At 43.1% G+C, this 16,096-nt stretch overlaps 1 protein-coding gene across 2 annotated transcripts in view; it reads left to right on the top strand.

Annotated features, from left to right (window-relative positions):
- The window catches only part of prkar2aa (protein kinase, cAMP-dependent, regulatory, type II, alpha A), a 336,630-nt gene that overhangs the window by 22,399 nt on the left and 298,135 nt on the right, over positions 1 to 16,096 (top strand). The window contains exons 4-8 of one of the 2 annotated variants that reach the window (XM_059943984.1): positions 223 to 313; positions 3,372 to 3,489; positions 8,790 to 8,862; positions 11,402 to 11,511; positions 14,478 to 14,602. In XM_059943984.1, the coding sequence (XP_059799967.1) occupies positions 223 to 313; positions 3,372 to 3,489; positions 8,790 to 8,862; positions 11,402 to 11,511; positions 14,478 to 14,602 (517 nt within the window). The remainder of the gene's footprint in view (positions 1 to 222; positions 314 to 3,371; positions 3,490 to 8,789; positions 8,863 to 11,401; positions 11,512 to 14,477; positions 14,603 to 16,096) is intronic. The other variant, XM_059943985.1, reaches the window with a different exon arrangement.

Raw genomic sequence — 16,096 nt, 5'->3', positions numbered from 1 at the left:
GTAAAGTGAGTTGGGGGGCGGGGGGGGGGGGGCGGTGGTGGCAAAGCACAAAGCCTAGCGGTGCACCTGATTGTCAGTGTGAGGAGATGTTACCAATCTGGGCCGACAAATGAGGAGATCAAGGGTCCACTTGCACAGCAAGGTACAAAGGCAAAAGTCTTGGAACTTGGGGGAAAGGGATTCAGAGTGACTGATTCTCTCCCTTTGTATTTTACTGTTCAGATATCCACAGTTGTTTGCTGCAGGAATGCTCTCAGGGGTGTTTACCACTGCCATCATGGCACCAGGAGAAAGGATCAAGTGTCTTCTGCAGGTAAGACTAGATAGAACCCCCCCCCACCCCCCGTAAAATGAAATCCTAAAATGACTGTTTAGAGATGTTTAGCTTTCTGAGTGTCTAGTTGCAATATGATGTTCATTCCTGATATTTCTGTTGTATCAGCTCTTGTGTTGGGGGTGTGGAACTGTAATTTTTCTTGTAGTTTAACTTTCCTATGCTTGCTTGTGTAACACTGGATGACATAGATTTTACTTCCTGAATACTTTTGGATGTATCTTATGGATTTTGGGTTGCTGATCATGAAACTCGCCATGAAATATCCCTATCATGCAGCATTTTTTATTTCCCCATATTTTTTATTTCAATTCATAATTCAAGTCAGAATAACTGATACCAAGATTAAGGAAGACATTTTTGTTGGTCCACAAATCAGGCAGGTTACCAATGACAAAGAACTTCTAGTGGGACTAGAGAAAATTGCATGGAAGGCATTCAAGAATGTTGTTGAAAATTTTCTTGGCGACTACGAAGCATCAAGCTACATGCAGCTGGTTGACGACATGCTTCAAACTTACAAAACCATGAAGTGCAACATGTCACTGAAGGTTAATTCTCTACATTCCCATTTAGGCTACTTCCCTGTAAGTCTTGGTGCTGTCAGTGACAAGCATGGTGAAAGGTTTCACCAGGACATTATGGTCATGGAGAAATGGTTTCAGGGTAACTGGAATTGATCAATGCTGGCTAATTATTGTTGTACACTTAAATGAGAACCCTCAGGCACTCAGTACAAATGAAAATCATCAACAAAACATTCTCAGCTTAGTTGAACTATTGCAAAGTGTCAGCACCGTTATGCAAATAAATGCATTATATTCAATAAAAGTTAATTTCTTGTTTCTACAAATTCCTACATGACACTAGTAGTCTGAAATTATATCTGTTTAGTTTTAAGTGATAAATCATAAACAAAAAAAATTCTGAACAAGCAATACTTACGAGTAAACTTATTGTCCAGTGTAATCACTCATATACATGTAAATGTTCAGTGAATTTTCCAGTAATTACAGTACAGTTGCTTCTGTATTCTTCTAAAAACTTCTTCGTTTTCTGTAACAGGCCTCAAGCCACTTGAATCTGGCTATTTTATAGGTTAATTTTTATCACTGAGTATTTTGTTTATCTGAGATGACCATGACTTCTTTTTACATTCTTTCCAATGTCCTCTCAGCTCATCTTTCTTGTTCATTTGCCTCCCTTAGACTTAAAATGATTGTAAGCAACACATTTTATGCATCATTCTTGATTTTCAAAAAACTTTTGGATTGCAGAAGTACCAGGATCCATCATAGTTCTAGTCAGTTTGTTTGTAAAGTTATCCATCTATAGTATTAACTCAGTTTTTCTCTCTCCACAGATGCTGTATGACATAATGGACATTTTCTGCAAACTCTTTGATTCCTTGTTAAATGGTGTGTGGATGCGCATGAGCAGGGTGGATCCATTAACTGAATTGATAATCAGAATTTTATTCTCATTATATATCCCGATCCTACTCTGACCCAACTTCCTGTTTCTTCTTAGACTGTTACAACAGAACTAATGTACGTTTAAGGAACATAATCTTATCTTTCATCTGGATCTGTTGCTGCTTCAGGATTTAATACCAGATTTCAACAGTTTGGGATGACTTGCTTTGCCTGTTTCTGTCAGCAGGCCAGTTTTGGGTTAATGATCTGTAATTTTAATGCAGTATTTCTCTTCACAGATGCTGCCTGATCATCTGAGTATTTCCAGCATTCTTCTTTTGCTTTCGGATTTCAGCAACAACTCTGACCTGAGTTTCACGCATTTTATGTGCTTTTGTTTGTGTGTGCCTCCTCTATGATCCTCATTCTTAATCATATAAATAAGTGTTGGAAGCACCTGGGCCAGCCTAACTGCAACCTTCCAGAGATATTTCTTTCAGCAAGTGTGGAGAGGAATAAACAGTCGATATTTCAGGCTGAGACCCTAGATCAGGACTGGCCTGTTGTAAAGAAGGGTCTTGGCCCAAAACATCAACTATTTATTCCTCTCCATAGATGCTGCCTGACCTGATGAATTCCTCCATCATTTTGTGTGTGTTGCTCTGGATTTTGAGTGCCTGCAGAATCTTTTGTGTTAGCGAGATTTCCCAGGCTCTGTCCATTCCATTACATACTCCTGCATCCCCCACCCCACAACTATGCTCTCTGCAATGTTAAGCTAACTTACTTTCTCTCTTGAAGCTTGCCTCCTTCCTCTTCCTCCACCTTTTTATTCTGGTACCTTTTCCCTTCTCAGTCCTGAAGAGGGGTCTTGTCCCGAAACGTCGATTATCTGTTCATTTCCATGAATGTTGCATGACCTGCTAAGTTCCTCCAGAATTTGTCTGTGTTGCTTTGGATTTCCAGCATCTGCAGACTTTCTCGTGTCTATTAATTTCTTTCTTAATTCTGTTGAAGGGTCTTCAAACTGAAACGTTAACCCTGTTTCTCTTTCCACCAATATTACCTGACCTTTTGAGTGTTACCAGCATTTCATGCTGGACTTTATTAAACCAGATGCTTTATTACTTTGCTTTGTCAAGATGGTGGTCCAAAAGTGAAGTGTGCAAATAGAAATGTCCTTCCCATGGCCAGCGAACCTTTGGCACTTCAGTGATTGTGTGTGTGTGCGTTTTTTAAACTGTGTACATGTGTGTACGCATGCGCGCGCGCGCACACACACACACACACACACACACACCCCCCGCCCCCCCCTTACTGAGATGAGAGAGTTAGAGCTCCTGCTGGTTTGCTCTGCTTCATCTTACTGACATTGTGTGCGATGGTTACTGGTTGTCTGGCAACCCAGCGCACATCGGCGATCAAATACAGGGCCATCTGCTCAGAGCAATTCACATTCTTACTGCCATTAGCAACTCCAGTAGGGCGTGGATCTGACTGCAGTTTTTCAAATAATGCTCTTCTAAGAAGAAGACAGAATGCATGAAGTTGGTGTTTTGTCTGCCTCTTTCCTTTGGGTTTAGGATTTTCCTTATTTATATTGTTCATATTCACACTTTCAGATTCAGGTGACATCTGGTGAGACAAAGTATGCTGGCCCGGTGGATTGTGCAAAACAGATCTACAGGACGATGGGCATTCGGGGCATCTACAAGGGAACAGCCCTCACCCTCATGAGAGGTATGATAACTGAAGGTCATTGGTTCAGTTTAGACCAGTGATTCTCAACTGCTGTTTGGCCACGGCCCTCTTAGGAGCTCTTCTCAGGTTCCAGGGTCCCCCTTCAAACAGGGATACAACACGAACAGAAAGACGGAAAATCATTTATTATTGAACACCAAGAAAACTTGAACATTCTGACATACTGGACAAAGCTTTAAAAAAGACTATGAAATTAAACATCTATCAGGCCTAATGCAATCCTTCAGCTTGGTGCTTTTCTGCAAGTTTCACGATATTGGGCTCCAAATTAGACAATGACAGTCAGAGGTCAACTTTTATTGCGATATCAACTCTGTTCCTGGATTTTGTCAAGGAAACTACCTTGCAGAATCCACTCTCAACCAAATATGTTGAGGGAAAAGCAATAAAAGGTTATCAGGCTAAAAATGGCCTAGCAAGATATGCTGATCTTCGGAGAATGAAGTATGGCGATAATGGATGCGAGAACTCTTGATTGAATATGTTGACCCGGTGCAGTCTGATTTGCGACTGATTCTGAAGTGAGGCTGCGTGGGAGGAGATTAAGCAATGAATTTACCAGATGTGCCAAATTTAAATGGTGTGTTGGAAAGATATTATAAACAGGAGGGAAACTATTGACTTCAGTGAAGGTTGCTGTTTGGGTATTTCATCGGTTCAGTTACCAGGGCCCCCATAAACACTTGGGGCTCCCGTTCTCACAGTTTTCAGTCAGTGGCCCCCTTCAAATGTGCCAGTTGAGAATGGCTGGTTTAGACCATAAGATACAAGAGCACAATTGGGCCATTCAGCCCATCAAAAGAAGGCAAGACAGTGACTGTATTTTGTTAGGAGTTTGAGGAGTTCATGTCACTAAAAACATTTGTAATTTCTACAGATGTACTATGGAGAGCATTCTAACTGGCTCTATCACCGTCTGGTATGGAGGGTGTGGGATGGCTACTGCACAGGGTCAAAGTACTCTGCAGAGAGTTTTAAACTTAGTCAGCTCCATCATCAGTACTAACCTCCATAGTATCCAGGTCATCTTCAAGGAGCAATGCCTCAAAAGGGCAGCATCCATCATTAAGGACTTCCATCACCCAGGACATGCCCTCTTCTCATTGCAACCAATAGGAAGGAGGTTTGGAAGTCTAAAGGCACACACTCAATGATTCAAGAACAGCTTCTTCCCCTCTGCCATCCGATTCCTGAATGGATGTTGAATGCATGAACACTTTATTAATACTTTTTTTATTTCCTTTTTTTTTGCACTACTTATTTAATTTGACTATTTCATATACAGGTGTCCCATACTTTATGCCACTTCACATTTGCAAAAGACCAAAAAGCCTGTTTTTGCATTACAAAGAGGTTTTTCGCTTTTACGAAAGTTTTTCCCATATAAATTAATGGTTCTTCGCTTTACACCATTTTGGCTTAAGAAAGGTTTCATAGGAACACTCTACCTTTGTAAAGGGAGGGACGCCTGTATATAAATATTTACTGTAAGTCAGTTTTTCTTTCTATTACTGCTGCTGCAAAGTTAACAAATTTCACGGTATATGCTGGTTATGTTAAACCTGACTCTTGAGCCTGCTCCACGATTCAATCATAGCTGATTTTATTTTAACCCCATTCTTCTACCTTCTATCTGTAACTCTTAAAACTCCTGCCAGTCAAGAACCTATCAATTTCTCATTATTTTCAGTCTATTTTATGTTTGTCAATTGCTCAATCTCAATTTCTCTCTTTCCATTCTTGGCAACATTATCCTAGCAGAACCTTGAACTTTGTGTGTCTGTTGGAGTTGCATCAGGAATTGATGCTTTTTGCAAACACAAGAGGTTCTGTGGATGCTGGAAATCTAGAGTCACACACACAAAATTTCTGGAGGAACCTCATCAGGTCAGGCAGCATCTATGGAGACGAATAAACGGTTGGCATTTTATGCTGAGACCTTTCATTAGGACTGGAAAGGAAAGGGGCAGAAGCTAGAATAAGAAGGTGGGGGGGGGGGAGGAATGTAAGCTGGCAGGTGATAGGTGAAGCCGGTGAGGGGAAAGGTTGGTGGGTGGAGAAAGGGTATGAAGTGAGAAGCTGGGAGGTGATAGCTGGAAGAGATAATGGCTGAAGAAGAAGCAGTCTAGTAGGAAAGACCATGGGAGAAAGGGAAGGAGGGCAGCCGGTGGGAGTTGATGGGCAGGGGAGGAGAAGAGAAGGGATGAGAGCGAGACCAGAATGGGGAATCTGTTGGATGGGATATGGGAGAAGAGAGAACATGCAGGGTGGTGGCAGCTTTGCTGAGGCAGCTAGAAGTACAGAGCCAATGGAGGGGAGGCTAGTTTTGTTGATGCGCAAAGCTGTGTTCACAACTATCTGTAGTTTCTTGTAGTCATGGCTAGATTGGTTGCCTGACACCCACACCTAAATACATTCTGTGATTTTTCTTACTTCAAACTTTCACTTCATGAACAAACTAGACTGAGTCAGTTTCTGGAGTATAAGATGCAGAAGTCGAGAATAATGGGAATACAGGTTTCCCCCCCACTATCTGAAGGTAGAGCGTTCTACTGAAACGATCCGTAAGCCAGAATGTCGTAAAGTGAATAAGCAATTACCATTTATTAATATGGGAAACATTTGTGAGCGTTCCCAGACCCAACAAATAACCTACCAAATCATGCCAAATAGCACATAAAACCTAAAATAACAGTAACATATAGTGAAAGCAGGAATGATATGATAAATACACAGCCTATATGAAGTAGAAATACATTTCTGCAATCATTGCAGCACCGTCTAGCGTAGCGAAAATTTCTCTACGTAGCGCTACTGGTGTAGCGGAAGCAGTCTCAGCAAAGCACTTCCTCAAGTAACCTTTAAGCTATGAAGCTGCCAAATCATACCAAATAACACATAAGGGAAAGGATCATGGGACGGGAGGCCTAGGGAGAAAGAAAGGGGGAGGGGAGCACCAGAGGGTGATGGAGAACAGACGGAGAGAGAGAAAAGAAAACAACTCCATCACTCAGCCTGTTCTCCATCTCCCTCTGGTGCTCCCCTCCCCCTTTCTTTCTCCCTAGGCCTCCCATTCCATGATTCTTTCCCTTCTCCAGCTCTGTATCACTTTTGCCAATCACCTTTCCAGCTCTCAGCTTCATCCCACCTCCTCCGGTCTTCTCCTATCATTTCGCATTTTCCCCTCCCCCTCCTACTTTCAAATCTCTTACTATCTTTCCTTTCAGTTAGTCCTGACGAGGGGTCTCGGCCCGAAACGAAGACAGTGCTTCTCCTTATAGATGCTGTCTGGCCTGCTGTGTTCCACCAGCATTTTGTGTGTGTTGTTTGAATTTCCAGCATCTGCAGATCTCCTCGTGTTTCCATCTCTACTCTGTCTAGGCCTTTCAACATTCGAAAGATTTCAATGATATCTTCCCCTCATCCTTCTAAATTCTGGCGAGTATGGACCCGGAACCATCAAACGCTCTTCAGATGATAGCCCTTTCATTCCCAGAATCATCCTTGTGAGCCTCCTCTGAAACTTCTCCATTGCCAGCACATCTTTTCTGAGAAAAGGAGCCCAAAACTGTTCACAATACTCAAGGTGAGGCCTCACCAGTGCCTTATGAAGACTCAGCATCACATCCTTGCTCTTGTATTCTACACCTTTTGAAATGAATGCTAACATTGCATTTGCCTTCCTCACCACCGACCCTACCTGCAATGATTCCCAAGTCCCTTTTGCATCTCAGATTTTTGGATTTTCTTCCTGTATAGAAAATAGTCCGCACATTTATTCTACTACTAAAGTGCATGACCATGCATTTTCCCACATTGTATTTCAATTGCCCATTCTCCTCATCTGTCTAAGTCCTTCTGCAGCCTTCCTGTTTCCTCAGCACTACCTGCCCCTCCACCAATCTTCGCATCATCTGTAAACTTGGCAAAAAAAGCCATCTATTCCATCATCTGAATCATTATACAGAATAAAAAGAAGCGGTCTCAACCCTGAAGCCAGCGTAACACCAGTAGACACCAGTAGTCACTGGCAGCCAACCAGACAAGGATCCTTTTATTTCCACTCACTGCTTCCTGTCAATCAGCCAATGCTCTAACCATGCTAGTAACTTTCCCGTTATACCATGGGCTCTTAACTTGGTAAGCAGCCTCATGTGTGGCACCTCGTCAAAGGCCCTCTGAAAGTCCAAATATACAACATTCACTGTATCCCTTTTATCTATCCTATGTGTAATCTCCTCAAAGAATTCTAAAGGCTTGTCAGGCAAGATTTTCCCTTAAGGAAACCATACTGACTTTGTCCTATCTTGTCCTGTGTCAACAAGTACTCCATAACTTCACCCTTAATGATTGACTCACAACATCTTCCCAACCGCTGAGGTCAGGCTAACCGGTCTATGATTTCCTTTCTGCTGCCTTCCTCCTTTTTTTAAATAGTAGAGTGACATTTGCAATTTTGTAGTCCGCCAGAATCATTCCAGAGATCAATGATTCAGTAGAGTCAGTGAAAGATAGACAACCAACCGATGTGCAAAAGGAGACAAATTGTGCAAATACAAAAAAGATAAATAAAAGGATAATATTGAGAACATGAGTTGTAGAGTCCCTGCTGTGTTGTTATGCCAAGGAGTGATTTAAAGTGGGAAACTGAGGGTGGAGACTTTCAACTTCTCTTCCTACTCAAGACCATCTGCTTCATCTCCCTGTTTATCATTGTTGCACTGATCTGCCACCGTGTGAGGGTGGAGGGACAAAGATGCTTATGAAGCGAGGAAAATGTGGAAAGCTCAAAGATTAAAGATTAGCTGTATTTGTCACATGTACATCAAAATGTGTGAAGCATACAGTGAAATGTGTTGCTTTGAAATGGGTTCCAGTGTGCTAACAGAGAATGCCCACAGCTCACTAATCCTAACCCATACAAGCAATTTGTACTGGGTTTAAAAAAAAAAGGACTAACAAAATTTATTTTTTCCCCAAAGTTGCGTTTCTTGATTCGCATGCACATTATGGGGCTCCACATTACAGACAGTTGTATTATGGCAGTTTTTTTAGGAATGCAGCTATACCTCTGACTCCATAATGCAGGGGTTGCCTGTGTAAAACTTCACAGGGGTCTCACCTTGCTAATGCCTTCTTTAGGATTAAATGAAATTGAGCGGAGGGAGAAGGTCAGGGGCTGCACTTGAGAGGGATTATTAAAGTAATACAAACCATCTTTTTGTTATTTCAGCTTCAAGAATATTTTGCTTCTAACCTTCATCCTTTTGTTTTGATAGATGTCCCTGCAAGTGGAGTGTATTTCATGACATACGAGTGGTTGAAAAATTCACTTACTCCAGAAGGACAAAAGTGAGTTGCTTCTTCTAATATTGCATTTCCACTGAAAGCCTTATTTAATCCTCTTACAATATCTGAAAACTACAGTAAACAACAGTAAAATTGCAGCTGTCCAGGCCACTCTAGATGACAGGAAAGGTCATTGGATGCAGTGTACCATCACTGCAGGACAGGTATGTGTTCTGGACAAATTAAGTTGGCAGGAAAAAATAATTGTGGGCTTAACCCCCAGAAAACTGAGTTTTCCAAAAGCTCTCTTCCAGAAAGTGCTATAGGCCTATTAAAATAAAAACTTCACGCCACCTTCAAGTTCAAGTTAAGTTTATTATCATCCAAGTATCCATAGACATGTGTATTGCCAAACGAAAAAATCTTCCTCAGGACCAAGGTGCACAGCACAGTATATATTACTCACACACATAACACAAACTAATATTACCCCAAATAAATTAATTAATAATAAGGTTCATTTACAACGCAAGTTTAAAAAGTAAACAGTATATGCTACTGATGCTTTATACGTGATGAGACCTGGGTGGTGGCAGGGAGTTCAGTAGTCTCACGGTCTGGAGAAGAAGTTTCCATGCTAGCAGTACTTGTTCTAATGCTGTGGTAACTCCTGCCTGAGTTCAAAGAGATTATTGGCTGGATGGGAGGGATAATTGAAAATTCTAAGGGCCCTGCATATGCAGCAGACCTGATAAACATCTCTGGTGTATGAAGAGAGACCAGACGATCCTCTCAGCAGTCTCTCAATACTTGTAGGAACGCGGTCACATGCCTGGTAATCTCCATACCAAACAGTAATGCAGCTGGTCAGACCACTCTCGATGGTGCTCCTGTAACAACAAAATGGTTAGACTGGTGGGTGGATGGAGGGGAGCCTCACACACCTTAATCTCCTCAGGAAGTGGAGATGCTGCTGTGTTTTTTGGCCAGAGAGGTGGTGTTGAGGGACCAGGTGAGACCGTCTTAAGATAGAGAATGTTTCCTATAGTAGGGAAGCCTGGGTTCAGAAGGCATAACCTCAGAACAGAAAGACATTCCTTTAAAACAGAGATGGGACGGAACTTCTTTAGCCAGAGGGTGATGAATCTGTTGAATTTATTGCCAGAGGCGGCTGTGGAGACCAGATCATTAGGTATATTTAAAACCGAGATGGATAGGTTCTTGATTAGTAAGGGCATCAAAAGTAATTTGAAGAAGCTAGGAGAATGGGGTCAAGAGAGATAATAAATTAGCCATGATGAAATGAAGGAGCAGACTCAATGGGCCGGATGCCCTAATTCTGCTCCTATGTCTTAAGGTTTTATGGTCTTCTGAGTTTCTTCGCCCCAGACAATTAATATGATCAAATATTCTAGTTAGCCACTTCTCTGTCTATTACCTCAATCTCTGCACTGCACTATAGACACTTTAAACCACTTTTTCTAATGCTGTGGTGACATGAAGAGGCCACCCTCAGGGTGGAGCTGCAACACCATATATTCCATCCGAGTAGCCTCCAACCTGATGGCATGAAAATGAATTTCTCCGTCCAGCAAAAAAAATTTCCCTTCCCCTCTCTTCTATTCCCCACACTGGCCTCTTACCTCTTCTCACCTTTCCCAGTTCTCCTCCTCCTTCCCTTTCTCCTATGGTCCACTTTCCTCTCCAGCCTGTCACCTTTTGTACTCATTTGGCTTCACCAATCACTTTCTAGCTATTCTTTGTCCACTCCCCCCTCCCCCTTCCTTTTTATTCTGGAGTCTTCCCCTTTCCTTTCCTGTCCTGAAGAAGGGTCTTGTCCAGAAACGTCGACTGTTTATTAACTTGCACACATGATGCCTGACCTGCTAAGTTCCTCCAAAATTTTCTGTGTCTTGCTTTGGATTTTCACTATTTGCAGAATTTCTTGTGTTTTTTTTAATGCTGTTTACTTTGCAAATATATGCTGGGGTCTATGCACGTCTTATTCCATGTCTGTACTTCTAACTTTATTTTATTTAACTCTCTATTCCGTATAATTGTTAAGTGTTGCCATTTTTGGTGCATGTCACGCCAACACACCACAGCACTTTCCTAATACATATGAATGGAAATGGCAAATATCCTTGAATTTAATTCAAAGTAAACTGTAATCCTGCTTCCCAAATTTGGGAAAAGATCTGGATATTCTTGGTGTGCTGGGTTGGATGTTTTGTTGTTCCCAAAGACCTTGCACAAGTAAAGGACAAGTGATTGTCCTTGGCAATGTTTGCAGCTGCATTCTTGGAAAGGAACTGAAGAACAGTTGGAGAGCTGCCCTTTGCTACTGTTAGACATTTGCCAATGACTTGTTACATAGGAACGTAAGGAGAGGTCTGTGAGCTGTAATTTCCTCCTGCATGGAAAGCAGAATTAAGAATGGTCGGAAATTAAGATGGTGGTGAGAAACTGGAATGGTTTCAAGAATCCAAGTGGTCTCCTAGAGCCTGTGTAGTTTCAGCAGGCCAAACGGTGGCCTCTTGTATCACATTAATTAAGTGCTTCTAATTCTACAAATCCCTGTGGTTTTTCACCTTCGCTACAGTGTGTCTGATCTCAGTGTTCCCCGAATCCTGTTTGCTGGTGGAATGGCTGGAATCTTCAACTGGGCAGTTGCAATTCCTCCAGATGTACTGAAGTCCAGATTTCAGACAGGTCAGTTTATCCTTAACTTCCTGGCTTGTCCTTTCATGACTGGAGCTGGGTGAGTGGGTGTTCAAGTTTAATTGTCATTCAACCATTCATGAGTACAGCCAAAGAAAACTGCGTTACTCCGGGGCTAAGGTGCAAAAGACAGTACCAACAGTCGTACACAGCACAAGACACACACAGCACATGTAAGACATCAATAAAATACAGTCACGCAAAAAATATAGTCCAAATCCCTGAGTCCGTGAATGTTTCAGCAGTCTGCTGTCGAACACGATACTTTTTGTTTTCTGCCAAGCAAGCACTAGAAGACTGCACCAACTCTAGCATTGATGCCGTGCCGCATCACCTCACCTCTGATGGAGTGCGCCAACTCCACACCTCTCCTGGGTGACTTCAAGCTGGTGACACTATCGTTTGAAGCTGAGTCCTCATTATGACCAAGGCCACACAGCTTCCCCACCGTTTTCCAATAAAACAATGAATCGAACTTGTAGCGATCCATATTATCAGTATGTGTGGGTTGTAATTTGTCAGAAGCAGCCTGGCGTTTGAATGCAGTAGCAGTGTTCTGATGAAGTTGTAGAGATGTTGGTGAGACCAAGTTTGGAGTATTGTGTGCAGTTCTGGTCACCTACCGACAGGAAACATATCAATAAGATTGAAAGAGTACAGAGAAAATCTACAAGAATGTGCCAGGTCTTGAGGACCTGATGAGTTATAGGGAAGGATTGAATAGGTTATTCCTGGAGCAGAGAAGAATAAGGGAAGATTTGAAAGGGGTATGCAAAATTATAAGGGGTATAGGTAAGGTAAATGCAAGCAGGTTTTTTTGTACTGAGGTTGTGTGTAGAAGGAGAGGTCATGGGTTAAGGGTGAAAGATGAAATGGTTAAGGGGAGCATGAGGGGGAGCTTCTCACTCAGAGGGTGGTGAGAGTGTGGAATGAGCTGCCAGAAGAGGTAGTGAATGCCAGTTTGATTGCAACATTTAAGAGAAGTTTGGATAAGTGCCTGGAATGGAGAGGTATGGTCCAGGTCGATGGGAGTAGGTAGGGTAACAGTTCAGCACGGCCTAGCTGGGCTGAAGTACTCTGATTTATCACTGACTTTAAATAAGTTCAAATAGCCAAGTTTGCATTTCCATTGCAGCCTTGTACGAAATCTGGTGCAGGCACAATCTTGGGGATCATTCAGGTGGCAGAAATAATTAGATTCATTTATTTATAACATGTACTTCCAAAAAATACACTGAAAGGCGTTGTGTACATTAACAATCAGCACAACCAAAAGATGTGCTGGGGGCAGCCCGCAAGCGTTGCCACACATTCCGACACCAGTACAACATATGCCCACAACGCTCAGCAGAACAACACAAGCAACAAAAACAATGATAGAATAACAACAATAAAGTCTCTCTCTCTCTCTCTCTCTCTCCCTCTCCCTCTCCCTCTCCCTCTCCCTCTCCCTCTCCCTCTCCCTCTCCCTCTCCCTCTCCCTCTCCCTCTCCCTCTCCCTCTCCCTCTCCCTCTCCCTCTCCCTCTCCCTCTCCCTCTCCCTCTCCCTCTCCCTCTCCCTCTCCCTCCCCCTCTCCCTCCCCCTCCCCCTCCCCCTCCCCCTCCCCCTCCCCCTCCCCCTCCCCCTCCCCCTCCCCCTCCCCCTCCCCCTCCCCCTCCCCCTCCCCCTCCCCCTCTCCCTCTCCCTCTCCCCCCCCCCTCTCCCCCTCTCTCCCTCTCCCCCCCCCCTCCAACCCCAAGGCAGGCCTTCTCCATGGCTACAGCCTCCAGTGCACTCTCAGACTCCCAAACATCAGGCTTCTTCCTCAGTGAACATGAAGCACAGGGAATTCATACTGACTTTTGCCTCTGATCATGACGCACTAACCACCTCTGAGAAGCGAAGGGTAGTGTGCTGTCTGGAGGGGCAGATGAGCTCGAGCTTTGCCAAGTGCAGTCACGTCACTCCATGCTGATAGATTCTCCCTTGAAGAATGAGAATCCATCAGCATGCAGTGACGTGTCTGCACTTGGCAAAGCTCGAGCTCATCTCACAGCAAAGCACAGAAACTGTATGTGATTTACCACCTTACTTAGAGGCTAACTGAAGAAATAAAGGACCCTCTATTTTTAAAATATTCTAGGGGGTAATGTGGACAGGGTGAAATTATAGTGGATAATTCCCTGTGTCGCCCTTATGGGCAGAATTTGGATGAGTAGAGCCATGAGGGAAAAAACTCTTGGTCAATGTCAATAAAATTAAAGAGCTGATTGTTGTCTTCAGGAATTGGAAGGAGGGCAAATGTGTGCCAGTCAATATTGAGGGACTGGAATGGAGGGGTCAGCAGCTCTAAATTACTGGGCGTTAACATACCAGATGACCTGTCCTGGGCCCAGCACGTAAATGCCAGCATCTTTTCTTTACTTAGGAGGTTAAGGAGATTCGGCATGTCACTGAACATTCTGACGAACATTTACAGATATCCTGTTAAAAGTGTCATGACTAGTTGCATCATTGTCTATCATTCAAATGTGCAGAAATGTAAGGATTCTGCTAATACGTCACAGGGGCATCCCTGCCTTCCTTCAATAGTATTTGCAGCAAAACGCAATATTCGTCATCAAAAATCCCCACTCTCCAGACTTGCGCTACAATGAGGCAGGAGGTACCCAAGCCTCAAGTTCCACCTCACCAGGTACAACTATAGCTACTTCCTTTAACCATTTGGTTCTTCAATAATCTGCACAACCCCTAATCACTAGGGTGTTTTTTTTTGTTCTCGTTGTATTCTTTTCTTGTAAAATTGTATTTATTTTATGTTTAATTGTGATGTTGTGTGTGATGCTACTGCCGTACAGTGTGCCTGTGCATTCTTGAGTTTATGATAAACTCAGCTTTCACTTTTGTTCCTTTCTGTGCTCTTGAATGTCTGCAGTTCCACTAGGTAATAGTTTGCTTTGTTTTGCTGAACTCCTAGCTCCTGAAGGACTGTATCCCAATGGATTCCGTGATGTTCTCCGAGGGCTGATAAAGGAAGAGGGCATTGGCTCCCTGTACAAGGGCTTCACAGCTGTTATGATTCGAGCTTTTCCTGCTAATGCGGTGAGCATTAACTATGTATCATCTAAACAGAAACGGATGTAGAGATCTTGAGTTATGTAGCACGGATAGAGGCCCTTTGACCCATCATCATCAGGTGCCGTGCCCAGTTTGAGCTTTGACTGCCATGGCCCACACACTCCTGTTTTGGGTCAAGTGGATCAATTCATTGGTATTCATTTCCAGTTCTCTGGCTGCTGTCTCCATCATCATTTGTCTTTGCCTTTCTCTTGCTTTCTTCCCTTCAATCTTTCCCTTACTTACCGTGCATTCTAACTCCTCTTTCCTAATCACATGTCCAATGAAGTTATGTTGCCTTTTCATGATCTCATACATTATTTCTCTTCTTGTGCTTTGACCCATATTTAGAGATTAAAGAGATTAACTTTATCTGTCACACGTACTTTGAAACATCAAAACATATAGTGACATGTCATTTACATCAACAACCATAAAGTCCGAGGTTGGGCTGGGCAGCCTGCAGCTGTCACCACGTTTCCAACACCAGCGTAGCATGCCACCAACTTACTAACACTAACCCGTAAGTCTTTGAAATGTGGGAGGAACCTGGAGCACTCGGAGGAAACCCACGTGGTCATGGGAAGATTGTGCAAATTCTTTACAGACAGCGGTGGGATTGAACCTGCATCGATGTTACACTAACCATAACAGTATTGTGCTGCCCTTGGCCACTAGGCTGCTTGTCCATGTTGTTTTATTCATCAGTGTGTATACATAAATGCTTATCTAACCATGAGGGGGAAATGTATAAAGTTTCAAATGCACTCAGCGGCCACTTTATTAAAGTGGTTGTTGAGTGTATCTACTGCTGCTGCATTCCATCCGCTTCAAGGTTTGGCATGTGTTTTCAGAGATGCCCTTCTGCATACCACTGTTGTCAAGCATAGTTCTTTGAGTTACTGTTGCCTTCCTGTCGGCTTGAACCCGTCTGGCCATTCTCTACTGACCTCTCTCATTAACAAGGTGTTTTTGCCCTCAGAACAACCATTGACTGGATTTTTTAAAATTTTAATTTCTTTCACTCCTTTCTGTGTAAGCTCGAGAGACTGTTGTGTGTGAAAACCCCAAGAGATCAACAAACACAAAGTGCACTGCAGATGCTGCGGTCAAATTAAGACGTACAAAAAAGCTGGATGAACTCAGCAGGTCGGGCAGCATCCTTTGAAAGAAGCAGTCAGCGTTTCGGGTCCAGACCCTTCGTTAGTCCTGCCGAAACGATCAAAAGTGCACTAGTAATGCACTGTAGTTCAAAACACTACAGCACAGTACAGGCCCTTCAGCCCACAATGTTGTGCCAACCTTTAAGATCAATCTAACCCTGCCCTCCGACAAAACCCTCTATTTTTAGTCTATCTAAGAGTCTTTAAAGTGTTCTGCCTCTTCCACCAGCCCTGGCAGTTTGTTCCATGCACCTACACACCACTTCCTATGTAAAAAAAAATCTCCCTCTGACATGCCACCTATATATTTCCCTCC

Source organism: Hypanus sabinus, chromosome 19, assembly GCF_030144855.1.
Source record: "Hypanus sabinus isolate sHypSab1 chromosome 19, sHypSab1.hap1, whole genome shotgun sequence".
Lineage (NCBI taxonomy): Eukaryota > Metazoa > Chordata > Chondrichthyes > Myliobatiformes > Dasyatidae > Hypanus > Hypanus sabinus.
The sequence above is the reverse complement of the archived record's forward strand: the minus strand, read 5'-3'. Positions and strand labels throughout refer to the sequence as shown.